This window comes from Platichthys flesus, chromosome 9 (genome assembly GCF_949316205.1).
Source record: "Platichthys flesus chromosome 9, fPlaFle2.1, whole genome shotgun sequence".
Lineage (NCBI taxonomy): Eukaryota > Metazoa > Chordata > Actinopteri > Pleuronectiformes > Pleuronectidae > Platichthys > Platichthys flesus.
Window position 1 is genome coordinate 22230751 of NC_084953.1, and position 23877 is coordinate 22254627.

The 23877-nt window shown below is 39.7% G+C and overlaps 2 protein-coding genes across 7 annotated transcripts in view; both read right to left on the bottom strand.

Annotated features, from left to right (window-relative positions):
* Positions 1-5: 5 nt before the first annotated feature.
* On the bottom strand, positions 6-8748 carry scly (selenocysteine lyase). Of its 2 annotated transcripts, XM_062395393.1 has the most exons (14): positions 8636-8748; positions 8149-8224; positions 4961-5056; positions 4725-4834; positions 3696-3796; positions 3453-3609; positions 2782-2909; positions 2394-2549; positions 2213-2319; positions 2093-2129; positions 1086-1169; positions 629-728; positions 383-458; positions 6-300 (listed from the first exon to the last, which is right to left on the bottom strand). In XM_062395393.1, the coding sequence occupies exons 3-14, from the start codon at positions 5050-5052 to the stop codon at positions 147-149; spliced, it is 1302 nt and encodes a 433-aa protein (XP_062251377.1). In that variant the 5' UTR covers positions 5053-5056; positions 8149-8224; positions 8636-8748; the 3' UTR covers positions 6-146. The 2 variants fall into 2 exon arrangements, with proteins under 2 accessions (XP_062251377.1, XP_062251378.1); XM_062395394.1 differs by lacking the exon at positions 8149-8224 and having other exon boundaries at positions 8636-8734.
* Positions 8749-10110: 1362 nt separating this feature from the next.
* Positions 10111-23877, bottom strand: part of kif1aa (kinesin family member 1Aa) — a 40240-nt gene continuing 26473 nt past the window's right edge. For 2 of the 5 annotated variants that reach the window (XM_062395428.1, XM_062395424.1), the window contains 17 exons: positions 23803-23858; positions 21798-21906; positions 21575-21641; positions 21377-21461; positions 21178-21283; positions 17369-17392; positions 16866-16980; positions 16621-16754; positions 16480-16541; positions 16252-16397; positions 14820-15008; positions 14578-14649; positions 14322-14443; positions 13956-14099; positions 13672-13864; positions 13465-13583; positions 10111-13026 (listed from right to left, as the gene is read on the bottom strand). In XM_062395428.1, coding sequence (XP_062251412.1) covers positions 12984-13026; positions 13465-13583; positions 13672-13864; positions 13956-14099; positions 14322-14443; positions 14578-14649; positions 14820-15008; positions 16252-16397; positions 16480-16541; positions 16621-16754; positions 16866-16980; positions 17369-17392; positions 21178-21283; positions 21377-21461; positions 21575-21641; positions 21798-21906; positions 23803-23858 — 1786 coding nt within the window. In that variant the 3' untranslated portion in view covers positions 10111-12983. Of the gene's footprint in view, positions 13027-13464; positions 13584-13671; positions 13865-13955; positions 14100-14321; positions 14444-14577; positions 14650-14819; positions 15009-16251; positions 16398-16479; positions 16542-16620; positions 16755-16865; positions 16981-17368; positions 17393-19334; positions 19362-21177; positions 21284-21376; positions 21462-21574; positions 21642-21797; positions 21907-23802; positions 23859-23877 lie in introns of all 5 variants that reach the window. The other 3 variants (XM_062395427.1, XM_062395425.1, XM_062395426.1) reach the window with 2 other exon arrangements.

The following is a 23877-nucleotide window of genomic DNA, read 5'->3' on the forward strand; positions in this document are numbered from 1 at the left end:
CACAGGTCACTACAAGTTCTCCTTTATTATTTATATTAAATTTTTCATCCATTTCACAAGTAACAATAAGCACAGGTGGTGTGCGTCTAACTGTACATCCTTATTTGACCTCCGGGATTTACTTTACTTTGTGCATAAAAAGTCCATCAGTTAATTTCTTCCAACAGCTGCACTGTTTTCCTCAGATCCTCCACGACTGCATCCACATCTTCCCTGGTCGTCCCCCTGCCCACGCTCAACCTCAAAGCATTGGCTGCAACCTCTGAGGGGACGCCGCAGCTCAGGAGGATATGGGAAGGCCTGTATCGCAGGAGAATTAGGTAATGCTGATCATTCTGGTGTCTGAACAAAGGCAGAGCAGACGACAGAGGGACTCATTTACCTGTTCCCACTGTCCGAGTGGCAGGCGGCTCCGACACTGGCCAGCAGCCTCCTACAGTTGGACAACACCCTCCAGCCTAAAGCAGGGCAGAGAGAGATTAATGATTCAGAGGCTTTGTAGTTTACAAATAGGCCACTGCAGGTCATGACCTGCCCGTCACAAACATTGGTGTAGGGTTAGAGGACACTGTTTGGACTCGCAGGCCACAACAGACGGAGGACAGAGAAAGACGAGTCATGACATCACCTTGTAATGTTGGCCCCAGGATAGACACATTACATGTGTTGGGGAGGATATCAGAGCCGGGGTAATGGCTGTTGAAGTGGATCCGCTCTTTAAATATGGCCTGGGAAGGACAAAATGGTCAACTCCTAAAATAATGTAAACAAAGTTTATCATTTTATTTTGAAAAAAGGTTCTTCTATTTAACGACTTAAGAAGTATCATCCACACCTTATCCAAACTCATCTTTATAGATCTAGAATTTAAGTTTTTTGCTAAATACAATATTTAGCTCCATCTATATGTGCACATGCGTAAGTTATCTATGATCTATACCAACCTGCCATTGGCGAACACTTATTTCTTATTTATTAAAAATAAGAAATACATTTATTTAACAAAAAAGGTATAAAACATTCTTCAAAATAAATTCAAAAATCATTAAAAAACTAAAAAACATTCAAAATAAAATCAAACTAACCCGCAGTCGTTGTTCCAGGTAAAGTTTGGTACTTTGCATATGACGCTGATAATCTGACAGATTAGCGGTCACCAGCTCTGCAGCCTAAACAGACACAGGCAGGAAAATACGTTAGAGTTAGAGTCTACATTGACATGACAGGAACAATATAATTTTTACAGTACTAAACACTATTAATTACACTAGTGAGCACTTTGCACCATATTTTGGATAAGTGCCACATAAATAAATGTATTTACAAGGTAGGATATGTAATAGAATAAATAGTTTTGTAATCTAACAAAGAAAAACATTCAAATATTGTAACTGAAAAAAATACTTGGATACTTGAAACGTATCTGTTGTGATCAAGTGACAAACGGAGGGTATGTGTTAACAAGACGACTGATGTAAAGATTTGATGGTACACAACGTACTGCAAACATTCAGCTGTCATGCGGAATATGACAACATTTTGAAGAGAACTGCTCAACAAAAAATGAGTTCTTCTGAATTGCCTATAACTGATCTATAACTATCGACAATCTAAAAATTACTGTCATGGTGTGAATGAGTCAGGGAAGAAAATTTGTATTCAATGTTGCAAGATTTTTCAAGATCACTTTATTTTAGTATTTAATGTTAGTGTATATTATGTGTATTTTATGTACATATCTCTGTATTTCTATATTTAATTGTATTGTCTGTTTTTATTCTATTTTCTACTTGCTTTGTTATCTAGCTTGATTTGATTATCTGCTGCTGTAAAACGGGAATTACATAATCTCATCGTGTCTTAATTTATGTTGTTTTAGAGAGTAATAGTCAGGAGTCTGTCCTTGGCATCAGGTCACTGATATGAGTTTCAGCTCTACTGTAACGGTCCTATCATCAGAAATATTTATCAAATTATCTCAGCATGACTTTTATGTTAATTGCTTAGAGATAAATACTTTAAAATAAATTCTGCAAAGTATCCCTGTTAAAAACGAAATGACAGCAACACATGCAGAGAGCAGTAAAGTTACCTTTCCCAGACCAGCAATCATGGGTGTGTTTTCAGTGCTGTAATATTCACAAAGAAGGAAGTTAGATCTTTTGACTGTTGTTATTGTTTCATCATCAACAAAAACAACATGTTGTGTTACCCTGGTCGGAAGTTTCTCTCCTGTCCTCCTCCGAACAGCATCGGGTACAATGGCGTTCTGGTTCCAGGGCCACTCACGTACAAAGCACCGATCCGAGGGGCATAGAACTAGAAATGTAACAAACCCCGTCTTTAAAATGTTTTGCCAGATTCACATAATTTACGTGCAACAGATTCCTGACCTTGTGTCCCACTATGGTGAGGTAATCCACTCCCAGTTCACAGACATCAACTCCGACTTTCCCCAGAGCCTGGGCAGCGTCGGTGTGGAGCAGTATCCTGAGACGCTCGTGCTGCTTGTTGAGAGATTTTATTCTCTGGCAGATCTCTTGAACTGGCTGACAAAAGGAAGATGTTTAGTTTTTTGCATTAAAATGCCATTTAAAAAGTCACACTAGAATACAATACACAAAATAAGCACAAAGTACTCCTTGAGAAATGGGCAGATTGTTGTATTCAAACATCTTTTTGGATAAAAATAGATTTTTTCTATAATATCTGTGCTGTAAAAAGATTCCCAGTTGAACATATACGAGGATGTCAGGTTCCTGAGTCTCGGTCTCCTCTCACCATCATGACTCCTGTCTCATTGTTGGCCAGCATGATGGAGATGAGACATGTGTTGGGACGCACCGCCGCAACGATGTCCTCCACCTCGACGCGGGCTGTCGTCTTAGACACGGGAACAAATGTAACATCTGTGACAGAAACACAATGAGTCTGGCATGCCAACGAGGGGAGTAGACGTGTGACGGCTAGCCTTTCAGTTGATAATATAAAGTCATGTATTAGATGAACTGATATATGCTTCAATTGTATCTTCATTTGAAGAAGTCTTCAAACAGGCTTTTTGTGTGTGTGCTTTTGTGTGGCAGAAAGGTCATTGTATTTATGTGGAGTATTTCATGTATTCAGGTGTTTTACAGTCCCAAATCTTATATGATATTAATTTACCATTAAAACGAGGAGAAAACGTAACATAGTGACATAGTTCATTTTGGGTGAATAGGATAATAGGTCAGGATTGAATAATAAGCCATTTATTGTTTTTTTGCCTAATATTAATAGTATGACATGCTCAAACATTCACAAGCCCATGATTCAGAACAATCTAATTCACATGCTTTTACTCACAGTCTCCTCTCTACCTTGTCAAGCTGTTAAACCAGTTTTATTCCTAAATGGGGCAGGTTCCATTTAGTTGGCCTGCTATGCAAAGTGACTTCTCCTTTTCCACCCACCTGCCTTGCCCTCTCTCTGCAGGTGCTCGGCTACTAGCTTGACCGAGTCGTGTTCCACGGTGGAGGTGATGATGTGTGGCAGGCCTTCACTTTGCTCTGCAGCTCTGCGGTTTCTCCTGAAGTGCTCTACAGCAGTGTAAAGCACCAGGTTATTTGCCTGAAAGAGGAGTCTGTGATGAGCCACGGGTGCATGCATGATACAATTATAAATTTGAAAAACTATAATACACAGATATAATATACCTCTGTTCCCCCTGAGGTAAAAAGGATGTCCTCTGCTCTCCCTCCGACCATTCTTGCCACATTCTCTCTGGACTGATTAATGATTGCCTTCGCCTTGGCCCCTACACACAACAAGAAGTTTTATAGGAGCATGTTGTTTCCGTTCTCTGTTCAGACCTGCTGTTAACGTCCATCAGGAGAGATCTGATCCCAAGCGAGCAGGTCTAAGTACGTCAGTTCACAGTCGGCATCAGAACACGTCCTGAGTACGTCTCCTGTGACCACCAGTGATTGGATCTCACTTCCCCGCTCTATATGCAAATACACACTCATATGTTTAGCCTGTCTGACTATACAGATGTGTCTGTATTTCAAAGTGTGACGGGTAAAATGTCAATTCAATTTGGATTTAATCTTTGCATTTGTGTATTTGAAGTCGTGCTCCAGAACACTGTGAGGTATCCATGGAGGGGAGTTATTCTATTGTCATCAATAGCTCTAAAGAAACTGATACTTGAGCTTTGGAAATTCACAACCCCTCTACTTTACTGCACCGGAAGAAAGAAATGACTTATTATCTGAACATGGAAAACATAATACCCATTAAAAGAACCATTCATGGCACTTAGAAGGTATATGGTAGGAAGTATTACAAGCATTGAATACATGAAAAGTGGCTTTTATATTGAAGTTTGTGTTGAGGTTGTTGGTTTTGTTTTTCATTCTGTCATTCCTTCCTGCTTTGTATCTTTGTCATGAGAAGGTGGACAATAATGTTATAATGTAATTTAGGAAAGAAAAACAAAGGATGTTGTTGTGATTGAAGTTCTGCTAATGAAAGATAAAAAAATATTTAATTGAGGGACATGATTATGGTTTTATACAGTATGTGACAGGTATTTATTTAACGTATTCTACTTAAGTTGATCCATTATAAAGATTCTGTGATAGCTTGTTTGTTGGATGTTAGGCGTAAAAGTTGGTTTATTTTTGTTTTGTAGAATTAAATTTTTATATATTTTAATTAGGTGCAGAGCAAGTATGTTAAACCTGCGATATAGTTGCTGCTTGGGTTTCCCCAGGCTTCCTGCAGGGCTTCAGTAATGGCCTGGGTCACTTCTGGCTCCAGCGGAGTAGTAGCATTGTAGTCCATATAGATCCTAAGTTTCATTGAGTACATCGGAGAAAAGCTTTGTCACAACATAACAAATCATTGATCATAATTCTGTTCTCAGTGAATTAAAGTCCCAGGACAGACTGATAAGATGTGACTGAATCCGAGCTACCTGTCTAGATCCATCTCTGAGAAATGATGAAAGGTATTTTCGGTGAAGGAGTGACCTTTCAACAGCATGATGTCATCAGTCTGCTTTGCCATACTCCTGAGAAGAAATTGGAAAATGAATAGTACATCTTTAGAGCTAAACTTTTCTAATCTGGATGAGGAGCTAGTCTACTCCTGCTCCTGGCTGTAGGAGGGAGTCATTAAATAAACACCGCCAAAAATATTTATAGCTGAGAATCAAATTTCACCTTTTCATTGTCCCATTGACTTTAAACTTGAATTAAGACCAATAATATCATCCACAGATTACACATTATTCAACAAAAAAATGAATATCAATAAAAGGACATTCATTACAAACACTTGCAGTATGCTGACATGTGGAAATCTGGATCCATCTGCCACGATAACAACTAGCAAGTTGATGTAATACATGCAATTTAAAAAAGAATTTAATTTTCTTTAAAAGTTTGTTAGTTTTCACATAATAGCTAAAGAATAAAATAAATGTTTACTGTGTACCAAGGGGAGCATAAATAACATATCAGGTCAGAAACCAATGTATGTTGTTGTGTATTTTTTTATGATTATATTTAATGCTTTTCACTCATGTATTTATTTATAGTTGTTAATGAGAGAAAATCAAAAATGTGAAAAAGTGGGATCTGCGCAAGTCATCCAAATTCAAAAGAAGATGATGAGAGCGACATAAGCATTTATCTCAATAATGAAATAACAATTAAAGCCTGAGCAGTAGGATTTAATCTGGATTCCAGTAACGTGTAATCTGACCGTGCTCTTGATTAGGGTTGCAAAGGGGCGCAAAATTTCCGGTAAATTTCCGGAAACTTTCCATTGGAAGTTAAGCTCGGGAATTTTGGGAAATTTTGAAGGAAAAACATTTTCAACCCTCGACTGTGCATTTCTCCATCACATGCACAGATAATTCCCAGCATCCTGCACACAGCAGGGCTGTTGAGGCCTGCTGTAGTGTGCAGGACTAGTCAGGTAAGTTTTGATGATATTACTGGGGAAAATATATTAACATGCAGATTGAGGATTGTTCATCTGTCCATCTAGCCTCTTTCTATTCATTTATCCATCAATTGTAAAATATTTTTACAGACAATTCCAATTGTTTGGCCAACTATTTATATCCATGGCATTGCATTAGTGTTTTTTACAAGCTTTTTTCTCATCTTATTCTACAGAACAATTGCACATGCACTATCGCATGTGTGGAGACATTTAACCCCAGCCAATGAAGAAGGAAAGGCTGTGTACATTTGCAAATACTGTGCAAAGACTTATGTTAAGAATAACACAAAGATGCAGAAGCATATAGTCAAGTGCCCAAAGTTTCCTCCGGGCTCAAATCAGCCTATTACAAAACAAAATGTTTATGACAAGGTAAATACAGTTAGTATAAATTACCCACAACATTTCCAGTTTATTCCCGTTAATTCCTGTATATCCCCGTTAATTCCTGTATATTCCCGTTAATTCCCATGGAAAGTTTCCAGCTTTGAATATCCCCGGAATTTTGCAACCCTACTCTTGATAGGGGAGAGCGGGGTAATGTGGGACATTTTTTACATTTGCTCCCCTCTAGACGAGCTAAGCTGATATATCAGTAAAATGTACACATTTCCCATTAATTCAGGATGTTTTCTAGCAATGGAAATGATCAGAATGTCTTCAGGACAAAGGGCAGTGAACATATGATTGTTTTAAAAAAAGTGGTCTTGTGTCCCACTTTACCCCAGCTACGGGGTAAAGTGGTCCACTTACTTTTTCCACTTTAAAACTACCATAACAACAAATGTTGTAATAGTTAAAATCCCGACAGCTAGATTGACAACCACATATATCGGACTAGTAACAGAATCATGGGGATTGGTCAATTGAGCACATTTATGATTATTATGATTCATATGATCTCTTGCACACCCTAGCTTACCTGAACATTGTTTCTCTGTCCAATTGGCAGGGACAGGGATATTGTTTTTATCTGCGTATTCAAATGCCAGTTCACGGCACTTAACTGGAGCAAGGCCATTAAACTGGTCAGCTAGTGGTTTCAAGTGTTTGGCTCCTCCTCCATCTCATCTGTGAATATTCTCTTTGCCTCAGCTACTGCATCCTAGGCTACTGATTTCTCTTTCCCTTTCTCTTTTTTCTTTATGAATCTTTTGAGGGTTGTCTTATCAATATTTCTATCCCTTCCAGCTTTTCTTAAGGACTTCTTTCCTTGCATGACCTCAGTGGCTGCACTCTCCATCTCTGCGAGGGGTGTTTGGCCCAGGTTGTCTTCCTGGTGCAGTTTCTTGGCATGATGGCTTTTCTACAATGTTTATGACATTAAAAATAAAACATATATAATGTAATTTAACACTAAAATATGTTTAAAACTAAACTTAACTTGTGCTTCATGGTGGGGTATGTTGTTGTGTATTTTTTTACGAGTATATTTAATGCTTTTCACTCATGTATTAATGAGAGAAAATCAAAAATGTGATTCTAGCCTCTTTCTATTCATTTAAAATATTTTTTTAAAGACAATTCTAATTGTTCATGGTGGGGTGGTGGGGTAAAGTGAGACACTGTCCCACTTTACCCCACAGCATTTGTCCCACTTTACCCCGAAGCCACAATTTTAGAAAAACATCTTTTAGCAATTCAGGCTAATCTTCAGCTAGCATCAATCACATGGTTTAAATGTTGGATGTTCACCAACATGTATGATATAAGTTTTCTACCTGAATCAATTTGTTTTGACACAACAGTTGATTAAGTTCAAAGCAAGAAAATGTACTTTCACATTTTTCTGAAAAAACATACTTTCCACAGCACCTGCACCAACCTATCCTTCATTGCAAGGGGGGAATGGGAGGGGCTTTTAAACATAATAGTCACATGACCACAAATGTGTTCCGTTGCCTAGATACAGGGGGTGTTTCACATCACCCGATGTCCCATATTACCCCGCTCTCCCCTATGCGTGTAAAGCTGCGTCCAAACACTTTTCTGCATACAGATGGAACGAGCTCCTAAAATAAACAAAAGGAACATCCTCTTATTTCATGGAGGCATTTCCTTCCTATGGTTTCATTATGAAACATTTCTGTCACTTTTTTGCTAAGATCAGCTTCTTCTATCTGTCTGACAGTGAGTTTCAATGACACTGACCTGTGGCTGCTGCACACGTATTAAATGATGAAATGACTGTATCTGGATCAGTGAGTGAGTGCGGAGCAAGCAGCAGCTGGAAGGGAAGAGGATATGTTCTGTAACAACAGCAGCAACAGGCTCTTGATGAGATGACTGATGAGTAGTGTGTGTTATGATGTCAGCTGGGTCGATAGAGGTTTGTGAGACGCTAACTTTGAGCTAACGTCACATCCAAGCTGTCGACGCGTGTTCACTTCCGCTGCGGACGATGCTCACGTTGAATTTAGAACATCCAAAAAAACGTGTGTGACAAACATCTGTCAAACCGATCTGAGGATTAGCCTCCTGGTGCTAACTCACTGCAGTTAACATCTGTGCACTGGAGCTGCAGCTAGCTAGCACTGCTAACCCTTGCATGCTAACATTTGTCTGGTGGGAATCTTCTTATGTAGGAGTGGTGTTGTGTCTCTCCGTGTCACAGTGTGTGTGTGTGTGTGTGTCTGACCTTGTGAAGTGATGTGGAGTTGTCTTGAGAAGGTTTATCACTGTCTCTGTGTGTCAATCATCAGCTAGCAGCTTACCACTGTACGTGTGTGTATGTAAGTGTGTGTGCGCGCGCGTTTGTGCGTGCGTGTGTTCTTAAAGGGAAAGCTGTATTTTACGAGGTTATAAAATGAATACCCCTAAAATGTATACCTGGGAATGGTTTTATATACAAACTATACTGGCTTTGAGTTTACTTTTATTAATTTACTACACCAGTGAATGAAGTATTTCCGAGATAGAGGATAAACATTAAGAGGAAGGGGTCAGCTGGATAAGTTCACTGGTTTACTGGTTTACTGGTTTAAATGTCTATGAGGATCAGTAATGTATGTGGTTATGGCAACTCTGGATTCAGCTGCCATGGTAACAACAATGTAGTTCATGAAATACATGCACTTATATTTTTGTATGTGTTATAAGTGTGCTCAAATGAGGTCTGGATGAGATAGTAACAAATATTATAAATATAAATATGTTCATATCAGTCAGCATCGACAATGACCTAAGTATATGTCACATTGTTATTACTTTTCAGTTGAAAGTTCTTGCTCCTGAGTGAAGGTTGTGGATTTAAACTCTTCTTTATGAGCAATGACAAGCATTTGATGACCAGCAAAACATTAAAGAAATGTGAGGTCGAACAAATATGTGTTATACGTCCTCACTGCAGTGCTAACACAATGCATAAACAATTCACTTCATATATTGCATTTTAGTTATATGGCTATTGATAAAGATTATACTGAGATAATATTTGTCCTTATTTATTGCCCTGCCCTTGTTAAAAATATATGACCTTTGAGTCAGTTGTTGCCTAATGGTCAATAAATTCAAATGTGTGCTGAGTATGAACTGAACCAAACATAAAATATTAGGTCAGCATAAAGTAGGTATGAATTGGCACAGTTGGCAATGATAACAACTTGACATTTGAAACCTGGAGGTGTACACAGGTTATCCCATTGCTGAACATGGTGATCTAAGCGACTTAAAAATGTATCTCAAAAATGTCCTGCTTAGCGAAGCTCCTATTCCCTATTCAATTATCAACGGAGTTTCTAGAGTCTGACAACATAGTGGAGCTCGAGCAGTCAGGATTTATATCTTTATAGTGTAATGTTTACACTGCCTGCTCTCAGGGTAAAATGTCAGGTCACAAGGCATTTTAACATAGTTCAATTAGTTACACTCTCCCGTTTCACTTAGGCATTTTAAGTTTTTTTATAATCACATACATTATACATGTGTATCTTGTACTTTTGGGGAATAATCAGTGTAATGTATTTTCTGGTCACAGGTCTCTCTTGAAAAATACATTCAGATCTCAATGAGACGACCAGTTTAAATAAATGATTGATTTAAAATTAAATAAGCGCAGGTCACCATGTTCAATAAAAAATACAGTAACAAGAAGAAGAAAGACGAGTCCATGACTTTGTGTTGCATAATTTCCATGTTTATTTGATATATGACAATGTGTTTAGTGTACACAAACATTTGACGCTAAACTCCAACACTCAGAGACACTGACTGAACTACTGCCCATTTAAGGTTTTGTAAATGGGTGCAACTTTATAATACAATGTTCACAGCAATCATGTTTATGTACAATGCAAAATCATTTGATAGTGCGAGAGAAAAACAAAATCAGAAGTGGAAGCACATACATTTGAAATGATATTCCTTCAAAAGGGAGGGATTAGAAAAAGTAGATGTTGTGAAGGCTGTCGGAGCATGACGTTGATGGTAGAAGAGTGAAAGACTGACAGGAAGGAAACCTACAGCATTACTCTGTACAAGAAGCCCTACAGGGCAATGATCGACCAATTACATCCTCCCACACATCAGTGGATACAATATATCAGATATGCCCCGTTTCGTTCCCTGATAATCACCCACTTACAATCAATAGGGAACCCGACTGTGAATCACAAGTCAACACAACCACTCCAGCAAAATAAGCATTTGTTTTTATATATTGACGTACATTCAGTGTGATTTTGTTTGTGACTGTGCCAACAAAGCTTTGGTTGGCTCGAATGTGATACACATTAAAAAGGCGCGATGAAAACGAGAGGAATGATCTCAACATTAAGATCAGAGTGGAGCTGACATTTTCAGATTGGGTTATAAAGGATATAAGACAGAGACGAGTGCATGAGACAGTGATGATGCACGGTGCAGCAGGCATGTGTGATGACAAGTAAAGCTGGATAAAGTAGGACTGCACTCTCTGCCAAGAACGTTTGTGATCGCAACATTGATCACCAAAACAAATAAAAAACGATATGAACATCTAGACTGTTAGATCAAGTTATAAAGACTGACAGTAGTACACACGTAGGGTTTGATTGGATAACTTTAAAACATGTCCACAACACACAGAATACTTTCCAATCTGAGAAATTTACATTAGACTTTTATATTGAAATCACTGATACAAACATGGGGAGGTGGTGTCAGAGCTTACTGCCACACTTCAATGTACTTTGATATGAGATACAGAGAAATAATACGGTTCAATGCTTTGAGATGCTGCCTGCATATGTAAGTGACACTTTATTTTCTGTACATTATGGAACATGCTCTCGAGGCTGGCTGACCTGAGGCACGCTCACCCTTCAAACTGACAGAGTTGAAAAAGGAAAGAGGGTCGATGCAGCATTGATTGTTGGACAAATTACAACATATGTTCTTTGACAATCCATATAATGTTATAGCATAGATTAGAATGAAGTATACTGTGTGTTATGGAACATTCTGTATCACATAGCATCTGATTGCCATATTTGAAATCTAACATTGCAGTACGTGAGATGATTTGTCGGAATATGTACGACGCGATGATGATGACGATGCAGAAATGTGATGTTATTATCTGCAGACACTTCCAGAACAGTATTATAGCAGCATGAAGGATGTAGTTTCAAAGCAACTGTTGCGGAGGCATACCGTACAGTACGCCCATACAGTATGATGATAAGAGAGGCACTACATTTAATCAATATACTGTACATTTCATTCAAACTGTTTCTTATTTCTTGCTGTGAGGAACACATTATACTTTTGATCATTTAACAAGGTAGCTTTGTGCACTATTGAATGGACCACCTTAATATCCCTTACCTGATGTATTGATCTGGTCAGATGTGTGTTAGTTGTTGTGTCTATCCGAATCTTAGAGGGGACGTTATCATTATTCAATCAGGTAAAGAAACTGGCCAATCATAAAGCTACGGAATTGTTATTAATTGCACGTGGGACAGGGTTGAGTTATTCAAACATTGAAGGAACTTATATTAAAAAGTGCAGTGTGCAGAAATTGCACGGTACTACTACTTTAGAAATATAAATGTCTTTGTCAATAAATACATGCAGAAATAAATAGTTAAGCTGTTAAATATCTAAATATATCACATTTAAAAACAAATAAAAAATCAAGGTAGAGAATGAGTTTAAGTTTGGAGGATTAATGAGATGATATCTGATTACTTAACATGTGAATGTAGATACCCACAGTGCTCCTACAAGTAGCTAAAATGACACGGACTTATCAAAATGCCACACGAACATGAAGTTTATGATGATGTGACGTTTCCCCCGCCAGGCTGTGTGTGCTAAAGTTGCTATGCGGTTTTCGGCAACACGAGGCAGACGACTCAAAGTCCGGATTCACAGACCAGAAAGAAGAGAGAAATATTCAGAAGAGCTGCAGTCAACTGTCTTTTTTTTCTATTTTTTTTGTGCATTTCCTTGCTGTATGTTGTATGCAAACCTGTTTTAGACACTGTATATATAGCAGTAGAGTAGAGAGGAATCTGCATGTTTGCCTATTTACTGCAAATGTAGCAGTGTGATCCTCACTGCCGCAGCGGCTGCAGATGAGATAAATGTCACTGCATTTTCTTAAGGAATAAATGTATAAGGCTTGATGTGTCACTGACAACAACCACAGTACATTACCATATATATGTAATCTGAGATAAGAAACCTGTTGCTACTTCCTCCGTTTTCTTCATTCATCCCTCTCTGAACAAACTCCAGTACAGTATAGTGACAGCTTTTTGAAGAGGTTCTCCAGACTACAGGACTCACACTGCAGCAAAAGGCCTGACACGAAAATGGACGCTTTAGGTGCAGAGGACACTAGTGATAAACTGAGAACGCACAGGGGGAAGATGGTTGTCTGTGGTGGTGATGGTGGTGGTGGGGCTTAGCACAGGGGAGAGGCGATCAGGACACGGATCTATTTACATGTAAGTCTTTGCGATCAACCTTCGCTCATGATATTTGTTCAGGGTGTTGTTTCACATCCTCATCTGTCCGGCTCGTCGTCTCGACAGCTTTGACCTGGGAAGCAGATAAAAAGAGATAAATTAAATATACAAACTTTACTAACAACAATACACACATCAACACCACATTCTATTACGTATCAGGACTTTAAAAAAAAAGATGGTGTAATAAACTGTCTATTCTGAAAAATCCACTCAAAAATTGCCTCGTTTGCGAAGCAGGAAATGTTTGGAAGGGGTCGACTGTGAGGTTATCAGTGGTTATTTCTCGTGATATTCAAAGATGTTCTGTAGTTTGTCAAGAAACAATGATATTAATTTCAGATGTTGGATCCAGAAGGAGAAGAGCTCCGGCAAAAAGCAATATTATGATTCGTTGTCTAGTTAAATTACCACTATATTTATGTAACATTACACTTAACCTCATACATTTTATACAAACTTTTATCAATTAAATTATTCTTTTTCAGAAAGACAACCTTGTATTTTTTACCTGATAGTTCCTGCAAGGAGAGGATTAAATGCGTACAGCCAGTCATGCATCTCTTTGTCATTTGTCGCTTGAAGTAATATTCCACGATGTTCTGTGCACACAGCAAATGTGTTTGGAGTCTGTTCAGAAAGGAAACAAAGTCAAATGTTAATATGGCACAAGAGAAGCAGAGAGAGAGGATCAAGGGGATTTCGTTGAACTACCCACCTTCAGCATCGCCTGCTGGTCCTCACTGTACTCCACCTGAGCAGATGAGAGATTGAGAATAGCCCGCTCCACCGCGTCTCTCTCTGTGTTGTAGATGTAAACGTACGGCCGCCGCACCACCACAAAACGCTTCACCCATCCGTTGGTGTGTGGCTCCAAGAAATGTATGTAACCCTTCTTTGACACGATGGGGCTGAAAAACCAGAGGGCAGTTATGACCACATGTGAAACCAAAGGGTTATCGTCACAGCTCGAAGTGATCACAGTTTTTGGAGTTTACTCACCTGACTCTAATCTCCTGGATGTCAGGGACAAATCTGCGAATGCGGAGCTTTGCTTCAGGGACTCCATTGCTGGACTTCTTGGCCTCTGGATCCTGCTGTCTGTCAGGACCGGGGCTGACCGCACGAGAGCGAGGCATGGGGGGTCTGTGGTACAAAAAGAAGAGGCTTAAAACCTACACCTTATGGAGTTCATGCACTTCACAATAACTCAGCAAAAAAAAACATCCTCCGTGCTTCATGTCATCCAGCTACAGAACATTATATTCAAAAGAAAGAAAACACAATCTATACACTACACAAAACGTAATCTGGACTGCCATGTACACATAATAAAGCCTGCCAAGGATAAAAAGTCTTAGCACTGACCTGAGTTCAGTGGTGCCATAGCAACCCTCCACCAGTGAAGGGCACGTTGAGGAGGGTGTGATCGTGTTGAGAGCAGAGATTGAAGTGGAGTCTCTGAGTATTGTGACCGACATCTCTGAGATCTGGAACACACAAACCCACACACAGACACACACAGGGTCAATTGTGTGGAAACAATCAATAATCTAATTGTATTCATTCATGTAGAAAAATCTACATATACTTGTATTTAAATGGAAGTTTATGAAGCATTTACCTTGCTTTCACTGGCACTGACACACACATGGCCGTACTCTCTGTTGAAGGAGTGTGTGAGCAGCCGCAAACACTGTAAAAAGGAGAGAGCTTAAATGTCTGTTCATGAAAAAAATCATACTTGTGATCACATTAATCTTTGACCATTAATGTAGGTTTGTGATGAGAGAAAATAATAAAATACATTAATGGCTGCACATATCAAACCTGACATTTACACTTTCACAAAAAATGACGGCTGACCTTGGCGGCGAGCTCCCTCTCCCTCTCCGTGGCGAAGTCAGAGCTGGAGCTGACCTCTGGATCCACCTCGGGGGTCGGAGGAACCTCGCTCAGCTCCTCAGTGACACAGATCTGCAGGGACTCCTGACCAATGAGCATGGTGGACTCCAGTTTCTCTCTCAACAACAGGTAATGTTTGGTCCTCTCCACCTGAGAGAAAGGAGGGGGAAAAAAACATCAAAATCATTGAGAAGAGACAATGTCCCTTAAATTAAGAGAAGCAAGCTACTTTTGAAATAGCAGATGGAACATGTTAATTTGACTATTTCCAGTTCTTCTTCTATCAGACACAGCAGGTGGTTCTCTGCACTAATTTCAACGTCATAAATCATAATATTTCAGTACATAGTTAAGAGGATGTAGGTTGTGATATCTGGTGGTGTGAAGCTGCTGTATTTTCCATTAACCATCACATCTTCCATAGTCTCGTTTGACCAGTTTCTCTTATCATTGCTTTGTTGATGACATCCTGTCTTCTGTCGTTTTGTAAAGCTAAGGCCTTCAATTCTCAACTGTTAATTTTCTCAGAAAGCCTGTGCCTGTTCTCTGCAGTCAAATCATCATCTAAAAAGTTTGTGTCTCTGAAGTCGGGTCTTGCTCAACTTCCCAGGCTTTTAACCAGGGGAAGATCCAGGGGGCCCTGGCCTCAGCTGTAACCGGATTGGCCCCTGAATTGACCCTGTCCTGTCAGTAGTCCTCTTTTCTTCTTTTCTTATTTAATAAACTAGTCACTTACGAACAATGCTAGCGATAAATACAGTAATTGGTTGAGGCGATTTACTTTCTAAGCACAATAGGTTTGTCAAAATATATTTAATGAGGTCTGGCTTTGCTCAAAGCTATAAAGCAAATAGTAAACAAAGAATGACTTGGGTGCATCTTATTGAATTATGAATTGTGCATAGATTGTGTAAAATCTTGGATCCACCACTGCCTCTATCTTAAGTAGAGATCACACTCAATTTATAGTAGGTAATCCTCATAAATACTTCTATACTCAAAACTTTGAAGAACCAACAGCTTTCTTAATAGTATGCTAGGACACATTTATGGTGAATTCTGGGAAACAAACCATAATCCCAGGTACACAGATTTTGCTGCAAGGCCCTCCTGTTAACACACCACATCTGTATAAAGCCGTACATTTCATGTGCATAGTAAACTACATATGTAAATTTGGGGCTGAATCTGACAAAAAAAGATGGAGCGCAATGACTAATGATCTTCATTATGAGGATGTTTAAGAGGGTTTTGCTTAAGTAGATGATTTAGAGACACATATTTTTTAACTAGTCTGTTTCAAATACCGAAAGCCAGTGGGATGTTTCTTCAGATGCTTATAAACGTAACTTCTATAAAATGCCATAAATGAAAAGCAGCATAAGCTCCTCACATCTTGAAGGAGGCTGAGTTTCTCCAGCTCCCACTGGTGGTCCAGAATGAGGCTGTCACTGCGAGGCCTCCAACCAGCCAAGTTCTCCTCCCCACGGACGTAGGCCACTGAGGTGTCCAGCACCCGCCTGCGTCTCCTCTGCATACCTGGGTTGAAACAGGTGCAAGGTTAAAGGTAACACAGGTAACTCAGGGTAATTCCGAATGCTTACCGTGACATGACTCTTACCTGGGCTTCCTGCATCTGCTAGGTTACATAGGCTAACCTCGTATACTCCCGTAACTCGGTTTCTAATAAAGGAACAAAAATACAAAAATTTGCTGGGTGGACACTACACCATGTTTTTATCATTTGGTATTTCAAACTCACCCATCAGCTGCTCTCAGGCTTCCAGTACCGAAAAGATTGCGGATGGAGCGGGAGGCTGAGAGCTTTGTGTCTCTGGAGTAAAACACCATGCAGATATCTTTGGTTATGACTGCGGGCTGGGTGCAGTTCTCCATCTGCAGTTGATAAAAGTGGAGGATTAGCCAACATTGTTCCTCTAGAGTAATTTACACATGCCCCCTACTACTGTGAGACTTATTTCCACTCATGAGCACAGTGTAGCGTACCTCCAGATAGGCTGAGAGGGTCATGTAGATCTTCTCCCCATATGGAGTGACTCTGTTTAGCAGCAGAGAGTTGTGCATGGAGCTATCCCAAGCTGCTTCAAAGCGATAGAAGGTCCTGAGGTGGTTTGTTGGGCAAGAAACCAAAGAAGAATTACTCAGCGGTCTTTAGGAATTCAAGCAGTAGATGAGCAGTCAAAGCTAAACAAGAGGGATGTGAACTTAAAATCATAAAAAATAATGAAACAATCAAAGAATACATACAAAACATTTAATTTAAGTAAATTTACTGGAAGCACTGAGCATTATTTTAACATACAATAAGTATTCCTCAAAATCTCTGTACAGAAAAGTGCTAGTTAGATCTTTTTTGCATGCAACAGGTTAACTGAGCTAAGGCATTGTTCACAACACCATAGAAAAAGAGAGCTGAGATGACTAAAAGTACAGAGAAAAGGGGGGATGAAAGACAGCCAGAGGAAATGAGGGACAGGGCAGTGAAATACCTATGGTCAACTCCCAGGGAAATGCTGTGAGAAAGAAGAAATCAGCAAAAGAATAGAAAGTGAGAGTCAGGAAGTATGTTGAGGTTATGCGCTTGCGTGGCTGGGTTGGTGTTTGTCTTTGTTCACACTGTTATCTCATTATGCAGTGAATGGTACATTTCACCCATAAGAGACCACATGAGAAAACTCCTTTTGGAAGGTGTTTATCGACTTGATGCAATCTCTCATCCTGACCTCCCATTGAAAAAAGGTCAAATAACAGCACGGCCATTCTTCAAGCAAGTACAATGCCGCTTTCTGTTTTGCTTCTGATTTGCTCCATACGTTAATGTACAGGATTTTTGCTATTTCCCCTCAGGGGAGATTCTGTAATCACACACTGAAACCAGTTATTCCACTGGCCTGCCGCCCGGTACAGCCTTAAATCTGAAAAAGATAATCCAAGCAAGAATTGTAAAAGGAAACTAATGTTTCTGTAAGCCATAAAACAGGCTGAATGTACTCTTCATGAGCTTCAGATGTTGGGCCCAAAAGGCTATGGACTGAGTGACCTTGTGGGAAAGTCGACAATGGGACTGCAGAGAACTGACTGCTTCTATGTGAGAGTGATGGGGATTATAGAAATAGCCTTTTTTTTAAGCAACAAGTGCATTAAAACACACACACACACACACACGTTTTCCCCAGTAGTAGAAACCTGTTTGCTTACACTACAAGTGAGCAATTTCCTCTTCACACTACCCCAACATGTGCTTCTCTACATTTTACTACCTCCTAAAAAATGCAGGAGCCAGGATTGAAGTAATGCTTCTGGCGGAACATGTGAGGAATCATTTGTTTCTGCTCTTTGGCACAGTTTCACCGAGTTGAGAGTGGGATTTAAAAATATTCATAACATTACAGTAATTTGGGGCAAAGTGCTACTGGTGAGGTAATGGCCCACTGGATTACTTTTTAATAGCTGCATTTGAATATTGTGCCAGAGTGGGTAATGTAAATGATGTGATCCATATTAAAGCACTTAAGTAATAGCGTGTGACTAGTGTTCCTGTTACTGCTCCGGGCTGTGATGGAAAGCACTCTTTGCCCCTCGGTATTTGAGGTAACTAAGAAAATCATATCCACGGATCCAAATTATTGCTTCACTGCAAAGTTCAACAATATGAAAACAACAAACACTTTGCACTGAGTTAAAGGGAAGATGAGTTTTTCCTGAAAGTGCATGATGCATCTCGTTGCTTTTGTTGATTAAAATGAACTGTTGTATTAATGGATCACTACCACCCTCTGCTGGCAAGTATGACTTATACAGCCTACTTGTAATGAAACTTTAATGTTCAACCACAAAGAAGTCAACAGATAAGAGCTGACGAAAAACCTGTGATCTCGGCTCAGAAGGAATATAGTGTGTCCTGTGGAGAAATTTGACCCAATCCTGCAGATATTCTGCGGCATTCCTGTGAAAGCGGGCCTATGCACAGCAAGCCTATGCAGTGTCTATACAGAGTCGTGTTGATGTTTTGACTCTGCCTTTTAAATAAAATAAATTAGAGTCTGGGAGACCAAATATCGGTTGCTCACTTTCTGAAATGAGCCGTAAAAAGTTCCTGCAGCAACTGTTAAGTTGGAAACAAGTGTGACACTGGCCCCACGACACCTCCAGCAGAGACAGAGCCAAGGACAGTCCACATGAAGCACAGCGAGCCATGCAGACCCCGTCCATCAGACTGTTAACAGCTCAAACACATAACCCAGCACAGCAACAGAACCAGGGACATGCAGGGAAGTTTCCCTCACTTTACATGAGGGGGAGGAAACAAGGAGGCACAGATGAATTGCTGACAGCGATGGCAGAGTGGGAGAGAAGGATCCCTGAAGGCTAACTTGGAATGACATTGTGTGTAGAGGAAATTAGAAAGATGAAAGTGTTGATGTAACGCACGAGAAGAAAGGCAAAATAATATACCTAGGCATGTCCGAATCAAGAAACTGTCTGCAAAAGCAAAAAAACAACATTCTGTTAGTGGAGGGAGAAAAATGTTAGCATCCATTTACACCTTGATGTTAGTATGTTCAAGATGGAGCCGAGACCACACAAGGCCGCAGCCTGGTGCTGTGCTCTTTGATATAATTGATGGCTATTGAGGCATTAACAGGATAATAATTAAGTTGTATTGAGAAGCACAGGGACGGACCCCCCCTCCCAGTCAAAGAGAGAGATGGACCAGTTTCTTTAAGGCTTTTGTGAGAGTGTGTTGGTGATGAGGCGAAACACTAAAACAGAGGGTTTAATTATCATAATCGATTAATAGCGTTGTGTTTTACTTGATGATACTGAGATAAAGGAAAAAGGACAATCATCGAAAACCAACACTGATATTTGTCTATATAACAAACTAAATATCCAGTGAAGACAAAAAATATGTTATAAAGTACTACTCAGCAGTTACTGCACACCTATAAATCTATGTTTTTCTAATGTTAAAACACAAATAAATGAGGAGTTAAATGTCTTTGTTCCAATAATAACTGTGTTTCTTCAACAAAAAGGCTCCATATTTTCACACGTTGTGGGGCCTTAATCGTTTACAGAAACATACTGCCCTCTACAGGCTGACTACAGAAAAGACAGTCAAGAGCAACTAAATATCGGTATGATATTAGCAACGACACAGATCTGTGGGGCTGTCTTCTCTCAACATTACAAATCGGTCAGGCCCATCTTCTCCCTTTAGGTCTATGATGTCTTCTGCAATCGAACAACACACCTACAAACAACATTTTAAAAGTTTCAAAATAGACATTGTATAGATTTACAGAAATTTTACTTATTATTACAGCCATAATTTTTAAATATTAAAAGTTAAACAATGGATTGAATTAAGTGAAGATGAAGTGTTAAATATCCAATGCATGACATCATACTGAGTCCAAATAAAGGTTGTTTAACATGTGTTAGTGAGTATACAATAATTTTAGTGACCAATGCTGATGAATAATGTGGTAAAGACATGCACTTTACAATTCATTTTGTGGCGTATTACAGTAATAATTAACTGATCTGATCTGTTTATACAGAAGTGAGGTATAGTGCAGATGTAAAGGCTCTTAAGGTTCATTCACTGGTCAGCTCAAGGGTAAGCAGATTTAACAAAATTGAGAGATGAGAGTGGTTAGACGTGAGGTGACCGACAAGGTGAGATGCAACATGTAAACGCGATGATGACAATTACACAACGAAAGCACAGATTAACATCAAGGAGGGTCGCACAGCCAGCATGGACAAGTTAATTCATAACAAATTTAGTTTTAAACAAGGGTTTTGTAAAATTCACAGAGGAAGATTTATTTTGTGAGTGGTCACTCTGGATTTTTTTACATGTGACCTCCTCCAGTTGGACACAGGAATCTATATTCATGCAGTAACAGTATTAACATAACAGCACAAAGGAACTCGCTGGGATATGCTATATCATTGAAGTTGTGCGTCTTCTGCCATGCTTTCTTTCTCACAGCCGAGTGCAGCTGATTCACTTTGCCATGCATTTGTCAGTGGGTTGCATTCCAGAGCATGAGCTGCCGCAGCATTAAACAAAGCAAGGTCCTCATATCAGGCTGTTGCCGCGAATTCCAATTCAGCCAAGCTGCCACAGCTCTCAAATACATTTCTCTGTGGCTACCAGAAATTCCACATTTTGAATTCACCAGGTTATGAGACATATAAAAGATGCAATGATGCAGAGTTGAGCTTATGTTGCAAAGATCGTGCAGTTGCAAAGTTGTCATTAAATGTCTCCACCAGAACGTACCTGTCGTCATGCATGGGTCTGACATACCCCGTAGACAAGATGTTGAGGGAGAGAATATTGGGGTCAATGATGGTTTCATCAGCTTCAGGGGTGCTGCGGAGACGTCCTGGTAAAAGCACACAAGCCTCAGTAACAACAACCCATAAACATGTGTACATGTTTGCTAATCAAGGTAAGGAAGCCTGGAATCCAAACTCACCAACAACAAGCTCACGGATGTCTTTCCAATCCATGTCACCTCCTGATTCATGTACAATAGTAACAGTGATTCTCCTCTGGAGGCCCTACACAGGTGAAGAAGAGACAGACAGACAGAAAAAGAGAAAAAAAAATTCTTAAATACAGGGTATTTAAAATATTCAAAATATAATGTTTGCTCACAGTGTGACTGACGTACCTGGTGAAGTAGGAACGTGCCATGGCAAGGCATTCCTCCTCTGTGGTCAACCACTGCGGGGATGTAGCTGGAAGGAAGGAGAGGAAAACAAGCCTCACTCAATTTGTAGAACAAGATAGATTTATGTGATACTGATTCAAGTAATTATCAAAAGTATCTCTATACTTTGAATTTCATTGAAAGCTCTGCAGAGTTAATGACAGTAGACATAGAGACCACTCACTCTCCATTGGCTTCCAACTCACAGATCTCGAAGAAAACCATGAGATCATATTTAGAGTGGCAGGGTCCTGCCTGTGGGCGGGTCATGGTTGTCAGTTTGGTTGCAGGTACTATAGTGGAAAAGGAGATTATAAAAGGTTACAAAGGAATCTAACAGGGAGAGAATGGCTCTAACCTAACAAAGGAAAGAGAAAGGGAAGAAAAATGGAAATCAGTGATGCAGGGAAGGACAGGAACCACTACGTCCTGGAGAAGGACATCCTCTCCTTCAGCATATTTTTATAAACTCTGCAGTCTTCTCTTAAAGGAGAATACCACTTAATATTTTTTTTCTGCAGTTTGAGCTTCACAAGCTCTGGTTCTGTGGGCTCTCAGTTTTCCCAAATCCTTCAAATACACATTGAACTATTCTGTGTACAGAATATGTACAAACTCTTTGAACAATATTCTCATTTAAATATATTGTTTCCCATTTTTAATCCTTCAACATATAATATTTGGTATGTTATGTGTTTGTTTGCTTCTGCAAATATATGAATTAGCAGAAACATTGTCCCACAGCACAAATGTATACAGAATGGCCTAAATATTGTAATATAATTGTCTTTGATGTGTAATATATAAATGTACTAAATAATGTACAATATAAAATATAATTATTATTTTTATTGATAGAAGCTACTGTGATTCAGTTCAAGAGGAGCTCAAAGAAGGAACTGCAGGGGGAATCCACCACGCAGGTCAACAGTAAACACACAGTACACTCTAGAGAGTCAATCCAACTGAATGCTGCCACAAGAAATGCACCTTTTTTATATCAAGTCATGTTATTCTTCAAACTATTACACCTTCTACTAGTACATGACTTGTAGAAACTGCAGTAGAAAGATTTAGAATATGCTGCTTGCTGGTTCTTGCTGGGCCTTGATCAGACCATGTGATCTGGTATTAAGATCCGTCCTGAGAGATCTGATCTAATAAGGGGTTAATGTGAGATTCATGTGCTCATAACTGGTATAAAATCGTGTCTGGAATGTGTCTCCTGTGACCCCATGTGAACAGATTTCACTTCCCCACTCTATATGCAAATAATCGCGTACGTCATTTCTGTTCCTTAAAGACTAAATTATGTTGTTTTTACCTAATCTGAGTCTAATGACAATGTGTGTGTGTGTCAGAGTGAGTGGGAGAGAGGGATAGAGACGAATTTGCGTTCACACAGTCTGGCCACATGCGTTCCAGACCAATCTCTCAAAGAGGTTTTTTGTGTTCAGATCTCTAATGGTGCATTCAGGACACATTTAGGTGTGTTCAGAGTCAGACCAGAATTTAGTGCCGACGGGTTGTGATCAGATAAGTTAGGACGGACGTTGATACCAGGACTGAATGGGGTCTCTGTCTGCCCCTTGAACAGGAGGGTCACAGGCTCAGATACACAACATCCAACCAGGACCCGGAAAGATATTAGAGCAATACTTAAGTAGAACTGATGTTTATTGTCACAGCAGGCTGTATCTCTACATAAAAGGAACATGATGTGTTCTTTGAAATACTAATTAATCAATGAACTGCAATGTGGCATGACAGACCATGCCTTTTGTTTTCACTGTGACAAACACTTGATATAAAAAAGGTTTTCAGTAGCAGAATTCTCTTGGATTTGACATCATTAACCAACCCGGCTTCTGAGCTTTAATAACTGAACAGATCGAGAGTGGTGGTGCTGGCAACTGTGCGCGCTCGTTTGCCTCCAGTATGAAGGAAGCTGCCAAGCCAGCAGCAGACAGAGCATGGCCTGACAGCGAGTCCACCAGCGCACCATTGAGCACATCCGGCACCAGGTAGCGAATGAGATCCAGCGATTTCTCCCGGTCCGGTGAGACGTCAGAGTCCACTGCTCACACCCAACAACATGAAGCTAAGATGACTAACTTACAGGCAGACCAGTACAAAGACGATGCAACATAATACATACATTGTACAATTAAAGTAGAGGAACTCTTTACCTGGTTTGGACAGAGGCATCACTCGTGGAAACTGCCTTCTGCAGGGACGTAATGGACTGGTTGTGGAAAGAAAAA

What these genes read in the sequence shown, in the direction of transcription:
- scly (XM_062395393.1), bottom strand. Translation starts at nt 5,052, where the DNA reads ATGGCAAAGCAGACTGATGACATCATGCTGTTGAAAGGTCACTCCTTC. An exon ending in TCAGAGATGGATCTAGACAG is followed by an intron (nt 4,835 to 4,960) that starts GTAGCTCGGATT and finishes AATGAAACTTAG; the next exon opens with GATCTATATGGACTACAATG. An exon ending in ATGAGACAGGAGTCATGATG is followed by an intron (nt 2,550 to 2,781) that starts GTGAGAGGAGAC and finishes TCCTTTTGTCAG; the next exon opens with CCAGTTCAAGAGATCTGCCA.